The sequence below is a fragment of the Xyrauchen texanus genome, chromosome 6 (assembly GCF_025860055.1).
Source record: "Xyrauchen texanus isolate HMW12.3.18 chromosome 6, RBS_HiC_50CHRs, whole genome shotgun sequence".
Lineage (NCBI taxonomy): Eukaryota > Metazoa > Chordata > Actinopteri > Cypriniformes > Catostomidae > Xyrauchen > Xyrauchen texanus.
Genome location: NC_068281.1, coordinates 27,634,665 through 27,657,372, shown reverse-complemented (window position 1 = coordinate 27,657,372; position 22,708 = coordinate 27,634,665). Strand labels below are relative to the sequence as shown.

At 38.7% G+C, this 22,708-nt stretch overlaps 2 protein-coding genes across 2 annotated transcripts; both read left to right on the top strand.

Annotated features, from left to right (window-relative positions):
- Window positions 1-7,977: 7,977 nt before the first annotated feature.
- Window positions 7,978-16,845, top strand: LOC127645593 (protein-cysteine N-palmitoyltransferase HHAT-like protein). The gene is made up of 11 exons (XM_052129256.1): window positions 7,978-8,083; window positions 9,418-9,485; window positions 9,584-9,697; window positions 10,213-10,407; window positions 12,677-12,886; window positions 13,033-13,204; window positions 13,388-13,532; window positions 13,663-13,698; window positions 14,683-14,884; window positions 15,099-15,243; window positions 16,703-16,845. Exons 1-11 carry the CDS (start codon window positions 7,978-7,980, stop codon window positions 16,843-16,845), a joined length of 1,536 nt encoding a protein of 511 aa, XP_051985216.1.
- A 964-nt stretch (window positions 16,846-17,809) lies between these two features.
- On the top strand, window positions 17,810-21,939 carry LOC127645309 (kelch-like protein 40a). The gene is made up of 6 exons (XM_052128882.1): window positions 17,810-19,105; window positions 19,457-19,617; window positions 19,706-19,813; window positions 20,321-20,506; window positions 20,604-20,753; window positions 21,143-21,939. Exons 1-6 carry the CDS (start codon window positions 17,990-17,992, stop codon window positions 21,252-21,254), a joined length of 1,833 nt encoding a protein of 610 aa, XP_051984842.1. The 5' UTR covers window positions 17,810-17,989; the 3' UTR covers window positions 21,255-21,939.
- Window positions 21,940-22,708: the final 769 nt, after the last annotated feature.

Sequence of the window (22,708 nt, the reverse complement as noted above, 5' to 3'; positions counted from 1 at the left end):
AAGCAAGGCACTTAACTCCAGGTTGCTCTGGGGGATTGTCCCTGTAATAAGGGCTCTGTAAGTCACTTTGGATAAAAGCGTCTGCCAAATGCATAAATGTAAATATAAATATAAATAGTAAAAAAGACTTAAATATTGATCTTTTTCTCACACACACCTATCAAATCGCTTCTGAAGATATACATTTAACCACTGGAGTCTTATGGATTACTTTTCTGCTGTCTTTATGTGCTTTTTGGACCTTCAGAGTTCTGGTCACCATTCACTTGCACTGAATGGACCTAAAGAGCAGATATGTTTTCTAAAAATCTTTGTATGTGTTCAGCAGAAAAGAAAAGTCACATCTGTGATGGCATGAGGGTGAATAAATTAGAATTTTCATCTTTGGGTGAACTAACCCTTTAAGGGATTCCCTGTATATTTAGTTTCATAGCATGTCTCCATCTGCTGTTCAAACCTATTTTGCACTTCCATGAAATTTCACTGAAATCTTAATTTAATGCTTTCACTATGAAGTTTTCTTTCTTTTTTTCTTTTTTTTTATATATATATAACAGAATGTCTTTGTTCTTTATCAACATTCACACTTTCTCCACATATTATGTTAAAACAAATAAACTAGCAACTAAAACTTTCCAGTCTATGTTGTGCCAGACCACAAAGACATTGAGTAAATATCTTTGCTTTTATATATATTTAAGTTTATTTTGATAACCTTGTAGGGTGCAGACACATGGTTGTTATTTGTTGCAGACCTTTCTATTGTTTTGATACTCTGCTTGTTATATATATATATATATATATACAGTGAGGAAAATAAGTATTTGAACACCCTGCTATTTTGCAAGTTCTCCCACTTAGAAATCATGGAGGGGTCTGAAATTGTCATCGTAGGTGCATGTCCACTGTGAGAAACATAATCTAAAAAAAAAAATCCAGAAATCACAATGTATGATTTTTTAACTATTTATTTGTATGATACAGCTGCAAATAAGTATTTGAACACCTGAGAAAATCAATGTTAATATTTGGTACAGTAGCCTTTGTTTGCAATTACAGAGGTCAAACGTTTCCTGTAGTTTTTCACCAGGTTTGCACACACTGCAGGAGGGATTTTGGCCCACTCCTCCACACAGATCTTCTCTAGATCAATAAGGTTTCGGGGCTGTCGCTGAGAAACACGGAGTTTGAGCTCCCTCCAAAGATTCTCTATTGGGTTTAGGTCTGGAGACTGGCTAGGCCACGCCAGAACCTTGATATGCTTCTTACAGAGCCACTCCTTGGTTATCCTGGCTGTGTGCTTCGGGTCATTGTCATGTTGGAAGACCCAGCCTCGACCCATCTTCAATGCTCTAACTGAGGGAAGGAGGTTGTTCCCCAAAATCTCGCAATACATGGCCCCGGTCATCCTCTCCTTAATACAGTGCAGTCGCCCTGTCCCATGTGCAGAAAAACACCCCCAAAGCATGATGCTACCACCCCCATGCTTCACAGTAGGGATGGTGTTCTTGGGATGGTACTCATCATTCTTCTTCCTCCAAACACGGTTAGTGGAATTATGACCAAAAAGTTCTATTTTGGTCTCATCTGACCACATGACTTTCTCTCATGACTCCTCTGGATCATCCAAATGGTCATTGGCAAACTTAAGACGGGCCTTGACATGTGCTGGTTTAAGCAGGGGAACCTTCCGTGCCATGCATGATTTCAAACCATGACGTCTTAGTGTATTACCAACAGTAACCTTGGAAACGGTGGTCCCAGCTCTTTTCAGGTCATTGACCAGCTCCTCCCGTGTAGTTCTGGGCTGATTTCTCACCTTTCTTAGGATCATTGAGACCCCACGAGGTGAGATCTTGCATGGAGCCCCAGTCTGAGGGAGATTGACAGTCATGTTTAGCTCCTTCCATTTTCTAATGATTGCTCCAACAGTGGACCTTTTTTCACCAAGCTGCTTGGCAATTTCCCCGTAGCCCTTTCCAGCCTTGTGGAGGTGTACAATTTTGTCTCTAGTGTCTTTGGACAGCTCTTTGGTCTTGGCCATGTTAGTAGTTGGATTCTTACTGATTGTATGGGGTGGACAGGTGTCTTTATGCAGCTATCGACCTCAAACAGGTGCATCTAATTTAGGATAATAAATGGAGTGGAGGTGGACATTTTAAAGGCAGACTAACAGGTCTTTGAGGGTCAGAATTCTAGCTGATATACAGGTGTTCAAATATTTATTTGCAGCTGTATCATACAAATAAATAGTTAAAAAATCATATATTGTGATTTCTGGATTTTTTTTTTTAGATTATGTCTCTCACAGTGGACATGCACCTACGATGACAATTTCAGACCCCTCCATGATTTCCAAGTGGGAGAACTTGCAAAATAGCAGGGTGTTCAAATACTTATTTTCCTCACTGTATATATATATATATATGTATAATATATATATATATATATATATATATATATATATATATATATATATATATATATATATACAGTCAGGTCCATAAATATTGGGACATCGACACAATTCTAATCTTTTTGGCTCTACCACAATGGATTTTAAATTAAACGAACAAGATGTGGTTTAACTGCAGACTTTCAGCTTTAATTTTAGGGTATTTACATCCAAATCAGGTGAACAGTTTGTATATGTGCCTCCCACTTTTTAAGGGACCAAAAGTAATGGGACAGATTAACAATCATAAATCAAACTTTCACTGTTTAATACTTGGTTGCAAATCCTTTGCAGTCAATTACAGCCTGAAGTCTGGAACTCATAGACATCACCAGACGCTGGGTTTCATCCCTGGTTATGCTCTGCCAGGCCTCTAATGCAACTGTCTTCAGTTCCTGCTTGTTCTTGGGGCATTTATCCCTTCAGTTTTGTCTTCAGCAAGTGAAATGCATGCTCAATCGGATTCAGGTCAGGTGATTGACTTGGCCATTGCATAACATTCCACTTCTTTCCCTTAAAAAAACTCTTTGGTTGCTTTCGCAGTATGCTTCGGGTCATTGTCCATCTGTACCGTGAAGCGCCGTCCAATGAGTTCTGAAGCATTTGGCTGAAAATTAGCAGATAATATTGCCCGAAACACTTCAGAATTCATCCTGCTGCTTTTGTCAGCAGTCACATCATCAATAAATACAAGAGAACCAGTTCCATTGGCAGCCATACATGCCCACGCCATGACACTACCACCACCATGCTTCACTGATGAGGTGGTATGCTTTGGATCATGAGCAGTTCCTTTCCTTCTCCATACTCTTCTCTTCCCATCACTCTGGTACAAGTTGATCTTTGTCTCATCTGTCCATAGGATATTGTTCCAGTATGGTGAAGGCTTTTTTAGATGTTGTTTGGCAACCTCTAATCTGGCCTTCCTGTTCTGGATCTCATATTGAGAGTTGACAGCAACACTTTCCAAATGCAAATAGCACACTTGAAATGAACTCTGGACCTTTTATCTGCTCCTTGTAAATGGGATAATAAGGGAATAACACACACCTGGCCATGGAACAGCTGAGCAGCCAATTGTCCCATTGGTCCCTTAAAAAGTGGGAGGCACATATACAAACTGTTGTAATTCCTACACCGTTCACCTGATTTGGATGTAAATAACCTCAAATTAAAGCTGAAAGTCTGCAGTTAAAGCACATCTTGTTCGTTTAATTTCAAATCCATTGTGGTGGTGTATAGAGCCAAAAAGATTAGAATTGTGTCGATGTCCCAATATTCATGGACCTGACTGTATATATATATATATATATATATATATATATATATATATATATATATATATATCATGTAAACTCTAGCCCTAAATGTAACTTTTTGCATTTTTTAGATTTTCATTAAGAGAAGATATTGTTATGTATGTTTATTAAACCGTTTTCCTCTTGAAAACTAGCTGGTCCCCATAATGTAGGTAATCTCTTACTATCCTTTTTGTGGGGACATTTGGTACATGTGACAATGGTTGGGGAGTAATAAAATAAATGTAATGGGAGTACATATTTAAAATACAAAATAATTAACTGTATTCCACTACAGATACAATTTAAATCACTGGTATTTAGAAAACCGTTACATTCAAAAGGTATTTTGATTACTGAAGAGATTACTTTACATTTTATTGTCATTTGTTTTATTTTAATATTTAGTCGTTTCAGATGGAAAACATTTATACATATAAAAGATGCGATCCAAAGTGCATTTGAACAGCGGTGAAACACTTTATGATGTTAGATTCATACGAGCAGACAGAGAAGTAAGTTTGAAGTTTGGAGCAGAAGAAATAGAAATAAACCTTGTGTAATTTGTCAGATTTACGCTAAGCTAAAATGCTATTTCTAGCCATTTTACACGCACACGTTACCAGGCACAATCATATTTTTTTATCAGGAAAATTCATGTTGGATCATAATTTCTTTTTTTCTAGTAAGACCTTTGATATTAGGGCAAAAATCATAATCTTGATAATAATTATTGTATTGTTTTCCTGTAAAAATATGTTTAAAAAAAAACAACACTGCATGAGATATTTAGGTTTTTCAGATGATGTATTCTTAACATGTGTATTTTGTCTGACTGTACTGGGAGAGTTTTTATAGTCAAACCAAGTGACTTTGGTGCCGAAGAAGTAATCCAAAGTATTTAGAATATGTTACTGACCTTGAGTAATCTTATGGAATACGTTACAAATTACATTTACAGCATGTATTCTGTAATCTGTAGTGGAATGCATTTCAAAAGTAACCCTCTTAACCCTGTATAACTGACCAACCCACATACTGCAGCTATTGATCACAGACTTTTTTTCCTGTGCATATACAGTACATTCAAAGAAGGCTATTCATATCTTTTGAGTGTTTCTTTAATACCAAATCTATATCAAATTGTGTGGCTGTATCAATAATTAAATCACAGCTATTTCTATCTGATTTAACCCATAAAAGTGTTGCTGGTGTAACCAAACGTATTAATGTGGATGTAGTAATGTTAAATACTATTTTGACTTACATAAAACCAGTTAATTTAGATTTTACCACATAGATATTTTAGGTTAACATTTTTTCAGTGTTTTTCACACATTTAAAAATGTTGTATGATTGTAAGTGATGAATCTGTCTGTGCCATTTTATTTTCTGATAATACAGGTTCACCTTTACCATTAGCTACTTATTAAATAATTGAGTTATGAGTGAAAGTACGAAGAATGAGGCAATGAATGGTGAGTTGCCTTTTAGTGTAGCAAGAACGTAACCAAATATTTAAGATTGGGGGTTCAAATGTAAAAACATATAGACTGACCACTTAAAGGGGACCTGTCCCTCTAAATGTGGTTACTTTCTATCACCTGAACATTTTGCTTAAGGTTTTTTAATGCCATGTATAACTGGAATTCATGCAATGTAAAAGTTATGGCTGAAGGATGGATCATCCCCACTTTATTTCTTTGACACAGTTCTGTCATGCACCCTGAACACAAACTACGAAAAGAAAGCATTTCTTTAACTCTGCATTCTATAACAACATACATTAAAACCCTAATCATTTTAGTCTACTTCATTGATTCTGTAAATTCATTCCCTCAATTTAATTGAGTAATAACGTCTCCAAAAAAAATTATATTGAGTTCACTTAACTTGGTGTTCATATAGAACAAACTTAACTATTTATGTTAAAGTAACTAGATGCAAGTAGGCTTAATTCAGATTTGCTATTTAATTGTTGATTCAACTTAAAAGTAAAAGTGAATAGACTAAAATTATGCTAAACAACAACACAATATGAATAATGAGGATCACAACTGATTATATGTAGGTCATTAAATCAACTTGATCAAAGGGACACAAATCACCCTGATGGTAACACCACACGAAACAATTATTTACAACTAAACAGCATAAATAATATGACAAAAGAGCTAAAAACTCTATGACTTCTTAACAACAACCATTTAAAAGCCCCATTTGTCCACTTTGTCCAAGGAAAAATAATAAAAGAAGTCAAGCCCAAGGCATTGTGGGTATTCCCCATAGCCTCAGTGAGCCCCATTAAAAATAAAGTGATCATCCCTACACTGTTAAAAAATGGCCGTAATGTTAACAGTAAAGACTGTAAAAATGCTACAGTATAAAAACTGAATTGGTTAAGGAGCAGTTATCTTGAAATACATGGTAAAAATGTATAATATATTTGAAAAGACAATAAATGCAATTGTATGGTACAATGTTGTAAAAATTACCTTTTTTACATGTAAAAAGTATTATTTTACCGTATAATTAACAGTAAAAATGTATATTATTTTTAACAAGTGAGTACATGTACTTTTTACCATACATTATTGTTAAAAATTACAGTAAAAAACAACACACACACAAAAAAAATTAAAAATGATCGGGCATTCCCGGAGTTCCCTGCGCAACCCATCAAATTTCAATATATTTTATGGGTATAGTTATGCTTCTACTTCTTTTTAATATTAGTTATGTACATTGGGTGTTTTGAGTCATATTTGATGTAGATGAGTTAATGTTTACTGCATTATTAAGATTTCATATGTCTTACAATGATGGTGTTTGGTGTGTGTGTTAGTGACACTGAGCACTGTCACATGTTTATTGCTCATTGCTACTGGAAGAGCCACTATTGATGAACTTCATGTCATCATGAGCCTTTCTGTAATTACTACAGTGAGTAACGATACATTATAAAGTGAAAAGCAGAGTTTTGTAGTTTCAGAAGAAGTATTACATTTATAATTTAATAATATATGTGGTAATGCACCGTAAAATATACAGGCATCAAAATGACATTCTATAAAACATGGTTACTGTAGGCCTATTGTATTTACAGTAAATTTCTGGCAACAACAGCTGCCAGTTTATTACCATACATTTTACATTATTTTTTTTTACAGTGTATGCCCATATTCCATTCGCAGACTTTACCATCCAATATGAGAGTTTTGAAAAGCTAAAAGGTGTGGGGCAAAAAAATAAGGGCCATTCGGAACTCACTTTTTAAGTCATCTTTATTGGAAATTCAGTTTGAAGCGATCTAACAGCGTGACTATCATAATTATTTAGTTTTTCCAGTAATGACAGCACCTGCACCAATTAGCGCTGGATCTTTAATGTGTGCGCCTCTTTGATGGACAGTGCTGGTGCCACCCCTTCTGCGGTTCCAGTCCGGATTATAAACGCACTCCACGCCCCCTCTCGCAACATCCACACCAGCTACTACTGCCTCTTAAAGAATGCACCATCGGTACTGAGGAAACGGGACGGATGTATTGAGAGGATAATTTAATATTATTTCATTATTTACACATTTCGCCTCACCAAAAGTGTGTCTTCTTTGCAATTACTAAATATGTAGATATCTTTGTGTAACGTCATTAATATTAATATCAACGTCTCAAAATTCTCCTCTGATTGGACAGATTTTTTTTTTTTTTTTTGGCCTCAGATATAAATGGTTAAATTTGATCCCGTCTTTAAGTCCTGCCAGAATAGTTTTCTTTGCCTATAGTTTTAGAGCTACGATTTATTTATTTTTTTTCACTCTAAATTTCACCAAAACCTTAAAATTATTTAAATATATGACTCTTGACTTGGTTGTAAAGTAGATGAAAGTACAGAAGGTTCAGTGTGTGGATATCTGAGGAGTTTAAGAGTGAGTGACGTTTGACCTGTAACGGCCGTTAGTGAGTTTGATGCGCGTGACAGCGGGTCTTTTAAAAACTGATACGGTAAATTCTTTAGATTATCAACATTTTGAAAACAATCAGTTGATTGACATTAGGCCGTTGGATCTGACAACTGTTAGTGGATAGTCAAATTTGTGACGTCTGTGGGTTTTTGTTTTATTTGCCTAAATAACTTCTGAGGGATAATTTTATGATGAGTGTAACAAGCTTGTAATAATGTTAAAGTTTTAATGTATTTTATCCTATTTTCTTAAAGTTAACCATGGGGATCAAGGCAGCCCTTCCTAGGTATGAGCTGTACTGCTACACTGTTGTCCTCTTTCTTGCACTCTTGTGGGCCGGCAGCTGGATCATTGAGGCCTCCAATGGTAAATCTTATTTTTTACCTCTTTATTTTTACACTAAATTAATCAAATATTTCATAAGTATGGTTATATGTCCATCATGGATGTCCTAGAACTCCAACAAAAATGTCATCCATTCTTGTCATAATTGTAAATTGGAGCACTATGCTATTAAATCTGACAAATCATACTAATTAAAAAGATAGTATACGTTTTGCATAGCCTATCTGAGAGTCAAAGTAATCCATATTCCATAGCCACTGAATCATCACTTCTCTATCAGTATTTCATATGCCAAAGTTGTGGATGACTTAATACATATTGTATGATATGTTAAAAACAGTACTACTGCTGTTACAATCAACCCACAATAAATGTATATGCATTCCACCTCTAACCAAAAAATAAAGTTAATCCCAACAAACTGGCCAAAGGCAGTGTTATATTACACATCTCTTCCTAGTTCAAGTGTCCATGAAAGCATAGGAAAAAGGACAGATAGCTTTGTAAATTTGATGTTCTGATTATCTCTCAATGTTTTAATGCAAGAAGGCTTTGTTATAGGTTTCTTTGATCTGCAAGACGTCCTGTTCTATGGAGGTTGCGGGTTCTCCATTATGCTTGCATTTATTAATCAAAGATTTCAGAATTGGTGTTATATGTCCATCATGGATGTCCTAGAACACTATCCAAAAATGTCAGAGTAAAGGTGCAGTTGCTCTTGTCCTAATTGTAAATACCATGCAAGTTTATTTGTTTCTGTTTGGGCTGTTTTGCTTATTGACATTTGTGCAGGTGATAGCCCGCCCTGTTCTGGCCTTTTTAAAGATCAGAAATTGATCACGTCGGGCTGCCATTTTAAATGTTCCAGTCCTAGATTAACTATTTTCAGCACTATTTTACTCTCAAATGGTCTATGTAAAATGTATACTATCTTTTTAATTTGTATGACTAAGATTTGTCAGATTTAACAGGACCAAACAATCCCAAAATCCTCCAGAGATATATTTGAGAGTCTGGATTATCACAGGCAGACTGTCAAAAATGACATTATGTAATGCTATTAAGTTTAGCTCTGGAGCTCACCTCAGGAGTACAACCACACATCATCATCTTAGCATGTGCATCATGTGAATTTATTGTCCATTTAATTTCTTTCTGCAACAGCACATGTAAAACAAGATTAGCTGTCTGTAGAGAATGCATACGCTGAACGTATAGTAATGTTTCAACAATGGAACAAAGCCTGACTCCTTTTTTATATCAAATAGAAAAACATGATCATAGTCATGTGGCAAATTGTATCATTACACCTTTGGAAATACTTGATCCTGAAACCTTTTTCCTTTTTTCTCCAGAGAATGTAAGCCGGAGGGAATTTAAGGAGAATGTGAAACCAGGATGGTACTACTTTGGCAGAAAAATGGCAAGTATATTTCAACCATGTGTTTACAAGTTTACTAAAATGCAGTTCAACACAATAATATTAAAGCTGTCCATTACTGATATTCTCTGTTTCTTCAGGATGTATCAGATTTTGAATGGGTTATGTGGTTCACCACTTTTCGCAATCACATCCTGTTTGCCCTCTCTGGTCACGTGATCTTTGCTGAAATCTGTTCGATCGTGTCCCCAAAGGTATGTAGTTATACCCCTATGGATGATGATTGCATCATGGACAGGGATTTAAGAGTGATACTATGTGTTGTGATGGTTGTGACATTTTTTAATAAATGTTTTGTGGATGTTGCATGACTTGATGTCCCAACATGATGTGCCAACTGTAGCAAAATAATATTAAAACAAATTCCTTTTGATATAAACAATGTATCGGTGAAATGATCTTATCCAAATGTTGTGTGAAATGTTAAGTGCATTCTTGTTGTTGTCTGCTGACAATGAAGATTGGTTTAGATGGATACAAGGTAACTTTGAAAGTTCTTGCCACTACTTATTTGCTTTGATACTAATTGATAAACTAATACAGCAGCTATTACAACTACAGCTGATACCTGATATCCTTTCTAAATCAGCTCTGTAATTACTGTATTTACTATTAAAAATCCCTTTATGTTTTTATTTTTGCATGTGCCAGTTGGATGACAGAAATGTGACTTTTCACAAATAATAATGCTTTTCTTCCTAACCCACAGCACAGATCATTGATCTACATGCTGTATGGATCTCTAGCTGTCCTGATTACTATGGGATGGACATACATCTCTCTCATCCTGTCACATTGCATCATCCTTTACAGCGTGGCACTCATTAAGAGGAAGTGGCTCTGCTTTGTGGCTGGACTTACCAGCCTGGCAACTTTCAAGATGGAGCCTTTTAACACTTGGCAGGTGAGAACATTCATAGCCACTGAATCATCACTTCTCTGTCAGTATTTTAAATGCTAAAGTTGTGTATGCACTAAAACATATGGCTTAATATGGTAACAAAAACATTGTACAAACTACTGTTACAATTCAACACATAATTAATGTACATACACCTGTTATAAACCGTCTGAGTTTCTCATGTTTATATTTTGATATCCCCTCGTGGATGTTTTGTTTGTTCCCTGTGTTGTTTAGTTATTTTTAGTTATCTTATTCACCATTTGCTCCTACATTAATAGATGCTGCATTTAGATCCTCACTCCTCGTCAGCCCTCATATGATTCCTAACAGAACGACTGAACCGCAAAATGGATCTAGCAGCATTCTTCGCAGAACTGACCCAGGCGGATCTATCAATCCGCGAGTACTCCTACTTCTTCTCCAGCATGGCGATCCACACCGGTTTTGATGACAAGGCCTTGAAGAACATATAACGGATCGGTGTACCAAAACACTGTTGGTGGAAATTGCCGGAGATCGGATCTTACACCTGGCAGGAGTATGTGGAGCTCATCTTGGAGAGATTCGCCGTAGAGGAACCACCTCTCTCAATCCCGGGTCCGGCCAATGAGCCAATGCCCACGCCCGCTACGGCCAACGAGCCAACGCCCATGCCTGCCACGGCCAACGAGCCAACGCCCACGCCTGCCACGGCCAACGAGCCAACACCCACGCCTGCCACGGCCAACGAACCAATGCCCACACCTGCCATGGCCGACGCGCTGGAAGTCTCGCCCGTCCCAGAGCCAGCGTTGCCAGCCTCGTCCGTCCCAGAGCCAGCGTTGCCAGCCTCGTCCGTCCCAGAGCCAGCGTTGCCGGCCTCGTCTGTCCCAGAGCCAGTGTTTACGGCTTCGTCTGCCCGGAGGAGGAGGAGAAGAGGAAAGGCCTCTGCTCTCCAGTCCGCCTTCCATGGCTCCATCCACAGAACCTTCCATGGCTCTGCCTTCCACGTTCAGCGAACCAGAACTCACGCATGCCACGGTCAGTGAGCCAGCGCCTGTAGCCTTGACCATCAGTGAGCCAGCGCCTGTAACCTTGACCGTCAGTGTGCCAGCGCCTGTAGCCTCGACCGTCAGTGAGCCAGCGCCTGCAGCCTCGACCGTCCCAGAGCCAGAGCCAGCACCTGAAGCCCCGACAGTTCCCAGGACCGCACCTCCTGCTGGCCGAAGGAGGAAGAGGGCACCTTCTCCTCAGTCTCCGCTAGTACTCGCGACCACTGAGGTCCCTCTCGAGCCTCCCAGGGATCCGCCTCTCGAGCCTCCCAGGGCTCCGCCTCTCGAGCTTCCCAGGGCCTCGCCTCTCGAGCCTTCCAGTGCCTCGCCTTCTAGGGCTCCGCCTTCCAGGGCTTCGCCTCTTGAGCCTCCCAGGGCTTCGCCTTCCAGGGCTTTGCCTCTTGAGCCTCCCAGGGCTCTGCCTTCCAGGACTTTGCCTCTCAAGCCTCCCAGGGCTCCGCCTTCCAGGGCTTCGCCTCTCGAGCCTCCCAGGGCTCCGCCTTCCAGGACTTCACCTCTCAAGCCTCCCAGGGCTCCGCCTCCAGAGCCCCCCTCGGCTCCACCTCCAGAGCCTTCCATGGCTCCGCCTCCAGAGCCGTCCACGGCTCCGCCTCCAGAGCCTTCTACGGGCCAACTACCACAGCTCCACCTCCAGAGCCTTCCACAGCTCCGCCTTTCATGGCTCCATCTCCTGAGCCTTCCACGGCTCCGCCTTCAGAACTTTCCATGACTCCGCTTCCCACGGCTCCGCATCCTGAGCCTTCCACGGCTCCGCCTCCTGAGCCTTCCAAGGCTCCGCCTTCCACGGCTCTGCCCTCTGAGTTCTCCATGGCTGTGGTCCTGTGGTCACCTCCCAGGCCTCCTGACCCAGTCCCTGTCCTGTGGCCACCTCCCAGGCCTCTGACCCAGTCCCTGTCCTGTGGCCACCTCCCAGGCCTCCTGATCCAGTCCCTGTCCTGTGGCCACCTCCCAGGCCTCCTGACCCAGTCCCCGTCTTGTAGCCCCCTTGGACTGCCTGTTTGCCCTTTGTGCCACCCGTGGACTGCATGTTTGCCCTTTGCTCCTACATTAATAAATGCTGCATTTAGATCCTCAATACTTGTCTGCCCCTGTCTGATTCCTAATAATTATATTACACATCTCTGCCTATATATAGTTCAAGTGACCAAGAAAGCATGTGAAAAACGACAGATAACTTTGTAATTTTGATGTTCTGATTATCTCAATGTTTATTGCAGGAAGGCTTTGTGACAGGTTCCTTTGATTTGCAAGACGTCCTGTTCTATGGAGGTTGCGGGTTCTCTATTATGCGCTGTATGAGCTTTGCCTTAGAGAATTGTGAGAAGAAGGATGGCAACTACAGTTTCTTTGATCTGATCAAGTACAACTTCTACCTCCCCTTCTTCTTCTTTGGACCTGTCATGACCTTTGATCGATTCCATAAGCAGGTGGGTCCTGTATGTGTAGAAGCAAACAACATTTTGAATATCAAGCCAATTTAAAGGCCCAGTCTGCAGAATCTTGGTTAGTGTGTGTTGTTCTTGATTGTGCCATTCTGGTTAAGGAAATGCTCTGTTCCCTTTGATATTCTCAGGCTAACATCTCTAACTTGACTCGTAAGGAGAGAGAGATGTGGAACATCACCATTTATGCTTTGGTTCATCTTGGTGCTATTTTGATGGTGGATGTCTTCTTCCACTTCCTGTACATTTTGACCATCCCTAGCGATTTGAAGCTTGTGAATCAACTGTCTGATTGGTCTCTTGGTCAGTTTGAAAAAATACATTATTGTTTATAAATAGCTGGACATAAACAGTGGAAGCTAAGAAATTGTTATTTTAAATAGAAGTAGGTTCAAACTATTTGTTAAAAGTTGATTTCAAGTGCTATCTTGTGCCATTTCATTTTTGGTTCACTATCACAACAATACTACTTAAATTACGTTTCAGCTGGGTTGGCATACTCCAATCTGGTGTATGACTGGGTGAAATCAGCCATTATGTTTGGTGTCATTAACACGGTATCCAGACTGGACCAGCTGGATCCTCCCCAGCCCCCTAAATGCATCACAATGATCTATGTCTTCGCTGATACGTAAGTATTCCTATGTACAGAAGAGAAGTGTGAGAAATGAAAGAGAGTATGTTTTTGGTAGCAGTTGACATATGGTGCAAGCTGATCATTAAAGATAAGTTTGTTTGTTTTCTGAAATTTACTATTTCAGGTACTTTGACAGAGGAATCAATGACTGGCTCTGCAAGTGAGAAAATAATCACTAACACTTCTATGTGCATCTGTATTGTTTTAACGTATATTTTCATATTTGTTGGTCTAAAATACTTGGCTAGTTCACCCAGAAATGAAAATTCCCTCATCATTTACTCAACCTCATGGTATTCCGGGTGTGTATGAATTTATTTCTTCATCAGAACACATTTGAAGAAAATTTGATTTTTTTTTAGTAGGTCCTTCAAATGTAAATGAAGCTCCAAAAATCACAGACAGTCAGCAGAAACATTATTGATACGTCTCCAGCGGATACATTTAATGTCTTCTAAAGTGATAAGTACTTCTTAACTATTAACCATTGCTTTCAGTCAGCAGCAGAATGCGCTGAGATCATGCGGTCTCTCGTGTTGACGTATTCGAGTTGGCAGGCTACAGACATAATCTCACATTCTCTCGGTTGAGACATCTAGGATAAGCACACAAACGCACCATTGTGGGTAAAAAACAGATACTGTATAAATGCAGATCTAAACCAAAACCATCAAAGCTTCTGTAGAGTTCCTCTAACTCAACAGCTCTTGTAAACAGCTCTGCTCTTCTGGGTGTTACGGACAACGGGGTGCGACGTCACAAGTGCATACTGATGCTGAGCGGAAAGGATGATTTAGAGTTAAAATGTACTTAAATATTAATCTTTTTCACACCAAAAGTGATCATGTCGCTTTAGAAGACATTAATTTAAATGCTGGGGTCATATGGATGATGTTTATGCTGATAGTCTGTTCTTTTTAGAGCTTCAAATGTCTGATCACCATTCACTTGCATTTAAATGACCTACTGAGCTAAGATATCTATTTTTCTTCAAATGTGTTCTGTTGAAGGAAGAAAGTCATACAAACCTAGGATATAATTAGGGTGAGTAAATGATGAGAGAATTTTCATTTTTGGGAGAAATAACCCTTTAAGTTTGTGCATACAGAATCAATCTAAGATATTCTCCTATTCTTTGTTAAAGATATGTCTATGACTATATCGGAGAAAACCATGATGCTATCATCAAGGAGCTTGTAGCAACCATCTGCACCTTTGCTGTCACAACCCTGTGGGTTGGACCCTGTGAACTGGTCTACATCTGGTCTTTCTTTAACTGCTTTGGCCTAAATTTTGAACTGTGGGTGGCCAAGTTCTTCTCTCTGCCACCGTTCTCCACTATTGAGGTGAGATCCCAGAGACAAATCAACTGAGCAAATGCTGTTTAATTTACTGTCCTGGATTTGAGCATTTGGGTTTTAATAATGTCATCACACTACAAGTAATTCTCTTTAAACAGATTTAATAGTATATAATCATTGAATAGCCTGCTTCCCACAGCTATGTTTCTTCATAGAAGTGTTGAAGTTGAGCCAGAATGTAATTTTTATATTTTTCCAGCGGGGTCTTATGTCTGAGGCTATGTCGCGTCGAATCAGAGGCGTGTTCAATGCTGTTAACTTCTGGCAAATTGTCCTGTACAATGTCCTGGCACTGAACAGTCTTGATTTTGCTCAGCTGGTTGCCAAGAGACTGCTTCTTAAAGGTAATTTATTTGTTTTAAAGTGTAGTATAATAATTGTATCTGAAACTTATTTTATTAGAATATTGTGTAGAATGTATTAAACCTTTGATAACTAAATATGTAAATCACTTTTATGTACTTTATTATTATGTCTGATATACACACACACATACACACGGCCAAAAGTTTGGAATAATGTTCAGATTTTACTCTTATGGAAAGAAATTGGTATTTATTCACCAAAGTGGCATTCAACTGATCACAATATATAGTCAAGACATTAATAATGTGAAAAATTATTATTACAATTTGAAAAAAATGTCATAACTTCTTAAACTACTTCAAAGAGTTCTCATCAAAAAATCCTCCACGTGCAGCAATGACAGCTTTGCAGATCCTTGGCATTCTAGCTGTCAGTTTGTCCAGATACTCATTTCACCCCACGCTTCCTGTAGCACTTGCCATAGATGTGGCTGTCTTGTCGGGCACTTCTCACACACCTTACAGTCTAGCTGATCCCACAAAAACCCAATGGGGTTAAGATCCATTACACTCTTTTCCAATTATATGTTGTCCAATGTCTGTTTCTTTGCCCACTCTTTTGATTTTCTGTTCAAATGTGGCGTTTTCTTTGCAATTCTTCCCATAAGGCCTGCACCCTTGAGTCTTCTCTTTACTGTTGTACATGAAACTGGGGTTGAGCGGGTAGAATTCAATGAAGCTGTCAACTGAGGACATGTGAGGCATCTATTTCTCAAACTAGAGATTCTGATGTACTTATCCTCTTGTTTAGTTGTACATCTGGCCTTCCATGTCTCTTTCTGTCCTTGTTAGAGCCAGTTCTCCTTTGTCTTTGAAGACTGTAGTGTACACCTTTGTGTGAATTATTCAGTTATATGTCAATTTCAAGCATTGTATTCCTTAATTCCTCAAATCAATGATTGACTGACGAGTTTCTAGAGAAAGCGGTTTATTTTTTGCAATTTTTGTCCTAATGTTGACCTTGAGACATGCCAGATTTCATTTTGTGGCAACTCAAAAAGAAACACAATATTAAGCTTAATTTTATGAACCAAATAGCTTTCAGCTGTGTTTGATATAATGGCAAGTGATTTTCTAGTAAATTTGAGCAATTTAGGATGATTACTCAAGGATAAAGTGTTGGAGTGATGGCTGCTGGAAATGGGGACTGTCTAGATTTGATCAAAAATGACATTTTTCAAATAGTGATGGTGCTGTATTTGGTGGTGTTGCTTTGTTACATTAGTAATGTCCTGACTATACTTTGTGATCAGTTGAATGTCTCTTTGCTTGCAAAATCTGTACTTTAGGCCATCAGTGTATATATGGCCTGCATGAAAATGTTGCTTCAAATATAAAGTTGTATCAGCACAGCAACTCCAGAGGAATACAAAAAAAAACAACAAAAAAAAAAACAGCTTGTACGTGGAGAATAATGGCTCCCTTGTGATTCCCTCAGGCTTCCCCCTGTCCACTCTCTCAGTACTGTTTGTGACTTACTGTGGCATGCAGCTGATAAAGGAGAGAGAGCGAAAGCAGGCTCTGCTGGATTATCCGGAACCAGAGGCACCCCCAGAGCCTGGCAAACGGAAGGCTGAGTAAGGACAGAGAGGTCATTGAATCTGATACAGCTCTTGAGGTCCCTCTTGTTAATTCTGCCCCTGAGCTTTCATACCAGACTGACGCGGTCCCATCACTATGGTCACTGCTTTGCACAAATCTGTTTTAAAAACACAAGATGTTTTTAACTGTGAATAGTTCTGAAGTGCATTTGCTGTAGCCAAATGCAACCTGTCCTCTGACATAAACTTGCACATATACAAACAAACCAACAAGTGCATTTTTTATTTGTATTTTAAATGGAAAATAATATTTAATGGATAGGCTTGCAAAATATTTTATGAATATATAATATATATTTGAAAATAAATAAATAATTGAAAAATAAAGAGAAAATGTTAAACGTTTGGTGTTTGCTTTTTATATACATATTTTTAAGAGTATGAGCATTATTTTATGGCACAAAAGTTAAGTTTATGGAACAATAAAAAGCATTTATTTATTTTATGAATACCATGCAAAAACATCCTGAGAAATATAACTTTTCTCTGTGACAGCCCTGGGCAATTTTAACAACCCTTCTTGCAATTCCATTTGGTGCAACTTGTGGTGCAGGAATCAGTGATGACAGGGACGTTTTTAAGAGCCCATGGTAATGAGCTGCTCCACTAGAGGGCATCACTAGAGAGTGTTAAAAACAGGACAATATCCTCCATAACTCCACAAACTGCAGACAGTTCCGCTTCTTTTTGTTGCTTTTGAATGTTCTGACATGACACTGGTCATTTTCTATTTTTTTACTCTTTCACATCCTTTCCAATTTGTTGGCATTCATGGGCAGCCCTGTTGTGATTTTCTGTCCTTTCTACAACTGATAGTCTCTGTGAGCATGTCAGCTGTTGGCATGCTCTGCCTGGTGGGTGGGAGGGAGGGACAGCTTGAATTTCAGGCCCTCTTATACTAAGTGTGGTTCATTTGCACATTTCTATATATAGATAAATAGACAGTAGCTGACAGCTTGTGACAGCTAAGGAAAGGGGACACACCAAACCAGCACACTGTTGGATCATTCTCCACCACGTCTCTTTTAGAGTAACACTGTTAATACTATCAGTACAGTTTTGCAGAAGGAGAGGACCAGGACCCCCTTCCCTCTTACTTAAATATCAGATCAAACCATAACAAGATGGCTTCCATGTCTGTGGACCCAGTGACAGAACCACGGATGTATCAGCAAACGCTACTACAAGATGGGCTAAGTGATCTTCTGGAGACTAACAAGTTTGTAGACTGTGTTCTGAAGATCAAAGACAGAGAGTTTCCTTGCCATCGGCTGGTGCTAGCTGCCAGCAGCCCTTACTTCAAAGCCATGTTCCTCTCAGATCTTGAGGAGAGCAAAAAACGGGAGATTTTTCTAAAAGACATTGAGCCTGGAGTCATGGGAATGATCCTGAGATACATATACACCTCGGACATCAACCTTACTGAGCAGAATGTCCAAGACATTTTCATGGCGGCCAACATGTACCAGATACCTTCAATCTTCAGTGTATGTGTGTCCTATCTGCAGCAGAAACTGGTCCTCAGTAACTGTTTGGCCATCTTCAGACTCGGGCTGTTACTGGACTGCCCACGCTTGGCTATGGAGGCACGGGACTTCATCTGTGACCGCTATCAACTCATCATCAGGGACCAGGACTTCCATCAGCTTGGCGCCAGTGAGTTGGCTGCTATCATCACATGTGACTCCCTGAATGTTGAGCGAGAAGAGCTGGTGTTTGAGTCTCTAATGGACTGGGTTCAGTATGACATGGTGGAAAGGCTAAAGGACTTGCCCGAACTTCTCCACTGCGTACGCTTCCGTCTTATGCCAACGATTTACTTTAAGGAGAAAGTAGAGGGGCATCAACTGATCAAGACGAACCAGGAGCTCAAGAAAGAGCTGCAGCTTATCAAGGATGCACAGAGAGGACTGCTACATAGGGTCAAAAGGCCATCACATGAGAAGGAAGGAGCAACGGCAGATTGTGATGATGAGGATGAAGAGGGTTTGCTGCCAGGGATCCTAAATGACAATCCACGTTTTGGGATGTTTCAAACAGATCTTATATTAATGATTAGCGATACGGGAACAGTAGCGTATGAGCCTGTAGCAAATGAATGCTTTGTGGCATCGTCATCCACCGAGGTCCCGAAGAATCACTGCAGTCTTGTCACAAAGGAGAATCAGATCTTTGTTGCTGGTGGTCTCCTGTACAATGAGGAAAATAAAGAAGTGCCTTTGAGTTCGTACTTTCTACAGGTAAACACATGTACTTGTTATCTTTTGTATCTCACTAATGCAGCCAAATGTGTCTGTATTACAAATCAATGACTCACAGGCAGCATAATGGATCTGGTTCCAAAAATAAGTTTGTGAGTATGCCTACAAACTGAGCAGCTGTTAAAGCTTTGTACCTCATGTGTCATGGTTTCAATATGCTAACATAACAAACTTTCCACATTCATTTCAATGAAGTCTTTGAAAGCACTTGAATTCTGTATTATGCTGAAGAGAGCCAAGCAAACAACTCACTCTAATTGCATGACAGAGGAACTGTACATTTAGATCATTCTCTGTCATTTATTCTGTGAGCTGTCCTTTATCCCACAGTTTGATCCTATGAGCTCCGAATGGCTGGGGATGCCTTCATTACCAAACCCTCGCTGCCTGTTTGGTCTGGCAGAGGCTGACAACTCCATCTATGTGGTGGGAGGAAAAGAACTGAAGGAGGGAGAACATGCACTTGATTCTGTTATGATCTACGACAGACAGTGAATACAATCAGGACTGAAAATCAGTGATTGATATAGATGAAGTTAATGCAGATTTACTTTCATTGATAATTCCCTATTTCCATAGGTCATTCAAATGGGGAGAGTCTGACCCTCTTCCGTATGCAGTTTATGGACATGGAACCATTTCACACAAAGGGCTGGTCTATGTGATAGGTGGAAAAACTGAGAGCAAGTGAGTAAGGAGGATTTCAATGGATAGTTCACCCAAAAATGAACATTCTGTCATTATTTATTTACTCATCATCATTTTGTTTCAAACCCATATTACTTTCTTCTGTGGAACCAACATGGACTAAACAAATTTATTTCTATGAACTTAACACATTTTAATCTAGATATTTAAAAGAATTCCACCTTGGACAACCTTATTTTTGTCAATTACCCCTATATGACTTGCGTGATATATTTCACGTTTTCTGAAGCCATAATAGCTTTGTGTGAGGAACAGACCAAAATTGAACAAGAGTGGCCAAGATATTCATGAAAAATTCCCCTTTTGTGTTCCACAGAAGAAATTCAGTCATGCAAGTTTTGAACAACATGAGGTTGAGTAAATAAATTAGAACAGAATGTTAATTTTAGGTGAATTATTGCTTTAAAGGGATTACCTTAAACTTGATTCTAGCCTAATTTACACATACACAATGTCCAATGTCTCAAACGTAATGTGTTGATATAGGAAGTGCCTAAGAAGAGTGTGTGTCTATGACCCCACCAAGTTTGAATGGAAGGATGTGGCACCCATGAAAACAGCCCGCTCACTGTTTGGCATTGCTGTTCTCAAAGACAAAATCTATGTGGTAACTGGAGTCACTGATAATGGTCTGACTAGCAGTGTGGAGGTTTATGACATTGCCCGCAACTCGTGAGTGATATTTTATCATATTCAGTTTATAACATATTAGATATTTAAATTTGCATAGGCTATAGGTAAATTGGTATTTTGTGTTGCTTCTGCTTAGCTGGTCAGAGTTTGTGGAGTTCCCTCAGGAGAGGAGCTCTCTGAACCTGACCGAACTGGGTGGCTGCTTGTATGCTGTTGGGGGTTTTGCTATGATGCCCAATGAGACCACAGAAAAAATGGAGCCCACTGAGATGAATGACATATGGAGGTGAGTAGGCCTACTTGAGGGATAGTTCACTCAAAAATGAAAATTCTGTCATCGTTTACAAACCCTCGTGCTGTTCCAAACATATTTTTTTTGTTCTTCTTTTTTTCTATGGAGCACAAAAGGAGATGTTAGGAAAAATGCTCAGTCAAAGTCACTTTCATTTTATGGAAAAAAGATGCAATGGAAGTGAATGGTGGCAGAGGCTGTCAGTCCCTAACATTCTTCCTAACATCTCTTTGTGTTCTACGGAAGAAAGTAATATGAGTTTGGAACAATAGAAGGGTTATTAAATGATGACAGAATTTCATTTTTGATTTAATTATTCTGATTCAATGAGTTTTATTAAGCTAAGGAAACAAGTCAACATAAACTTGTGATTTGCTTGACAGGTTTGACGAAGAGGAGAACTGTTGGAATGGGATTCTGAGAGAGATACATTATGCTGCAGGGGCCACAGTGCTTGGAGTGCGTCTTAACACATTGCGACTCACCAAGATGTGATCTACAGCTGTCATATAGTCAAAATACATGATGTAGTATAAGAACAACACTGCAAAACAATGACCACTGCCCTCATCTTTATGAAGTAGCAATATAGTATATACTTCAAATTCCATTGTATCAAAATGAATATTTCAGACCTAGCTTGCTAAATGTTGATGTAGGTTCTGAAAGGTCTGAAGGTAATAAGTGTTGTAAATGTTGTAGGTTATTATGAAACCGAGTGGGTCTGCACTCAGCAGATGGAGACAAAGTCATGACCATCCATTTTTCATAGGATTGCTTTCTTCGTAATTTAGGATAATTTGACCTGATTTAAATTTACATGTACACTGATTTCTATCATTCTATGATATGTTGTATTTCCTATGAATACAAGTTAACATTTTACAATCCCACCCAAATATAATGTGAAAATAAGTTACATATAAGGAAACAATTGAGAGGAAACCAAAACTTGATATAGACAGACCAAACTTAAATGAAAACACTAACATAATAAATTGTCAATGGCAAATGTAAGCACACATAATTATACACTCTCCAAAGCCACTTGAACATAACAAAAAAAATAAAATGAAATGATTAAATGTGGAACCATTGAATATATTTTATACTCCATCTATAAAGAATCTCATAAGCTTTTCTACACTATCCACAGTAAAGGAAGACATGCAAGATTTCATGTTATGTTTCAGCTCAATCAGTCATTACTTTTTGAAAACAAGTATTGCTTTGTACTATGTAGGGCATTAAAAATACTTCTTATGCTGCTGTTGCAATTTCATGATGGAGTCCTGATGGCGAGTCAAAGGCATTTTTTCATCATGATCAGGAGAGGCAGAAAAATAAACTGCTGATGGAAAACAAAGAGTAAATTCCAACATTGCAAGCACAAACACACTCACACCTCTCTTATTTTGAAACATTGTGCTTGGAACAAAATCTTCTAGAATAAAAAATCAACAAATGTGAAATACATTGAAAATGAAATTGGGATTGAAATATGCAATTAATGTATATATGTGTGTGTGTGCTTGCTGTGTAAAAATATTTAAACTTAAACACTAGATGATGTTAGTCTAAAAAGTGAAAAAAAAAATTTTTTTTCATTAATGTGACAAAATCTGTTAAAGAAGCCTGCTTATACATGTTTTGGTGCCCTAAAATAACATATATTTCAGCCAAAACACATTCATGATTCTGGCACTACCAACAACAAAATCCTCAAGGATTTTTATTTTTTTTTAAGCAACAATACAATCGAATCATAAATATATTGACTCGTACATTTACCAGCTTTATCAGCATTTGGCAATGTAGAATGTACAGTCATTCACAATTTTGGACAATAAAAATTTAGAAATATTTTAATTAACTATTATTAAGGTGCTTCAAAATGTATTTTTTTATATATGTAATCAAATAAAATGACAACAGAAGTACAAAAAATA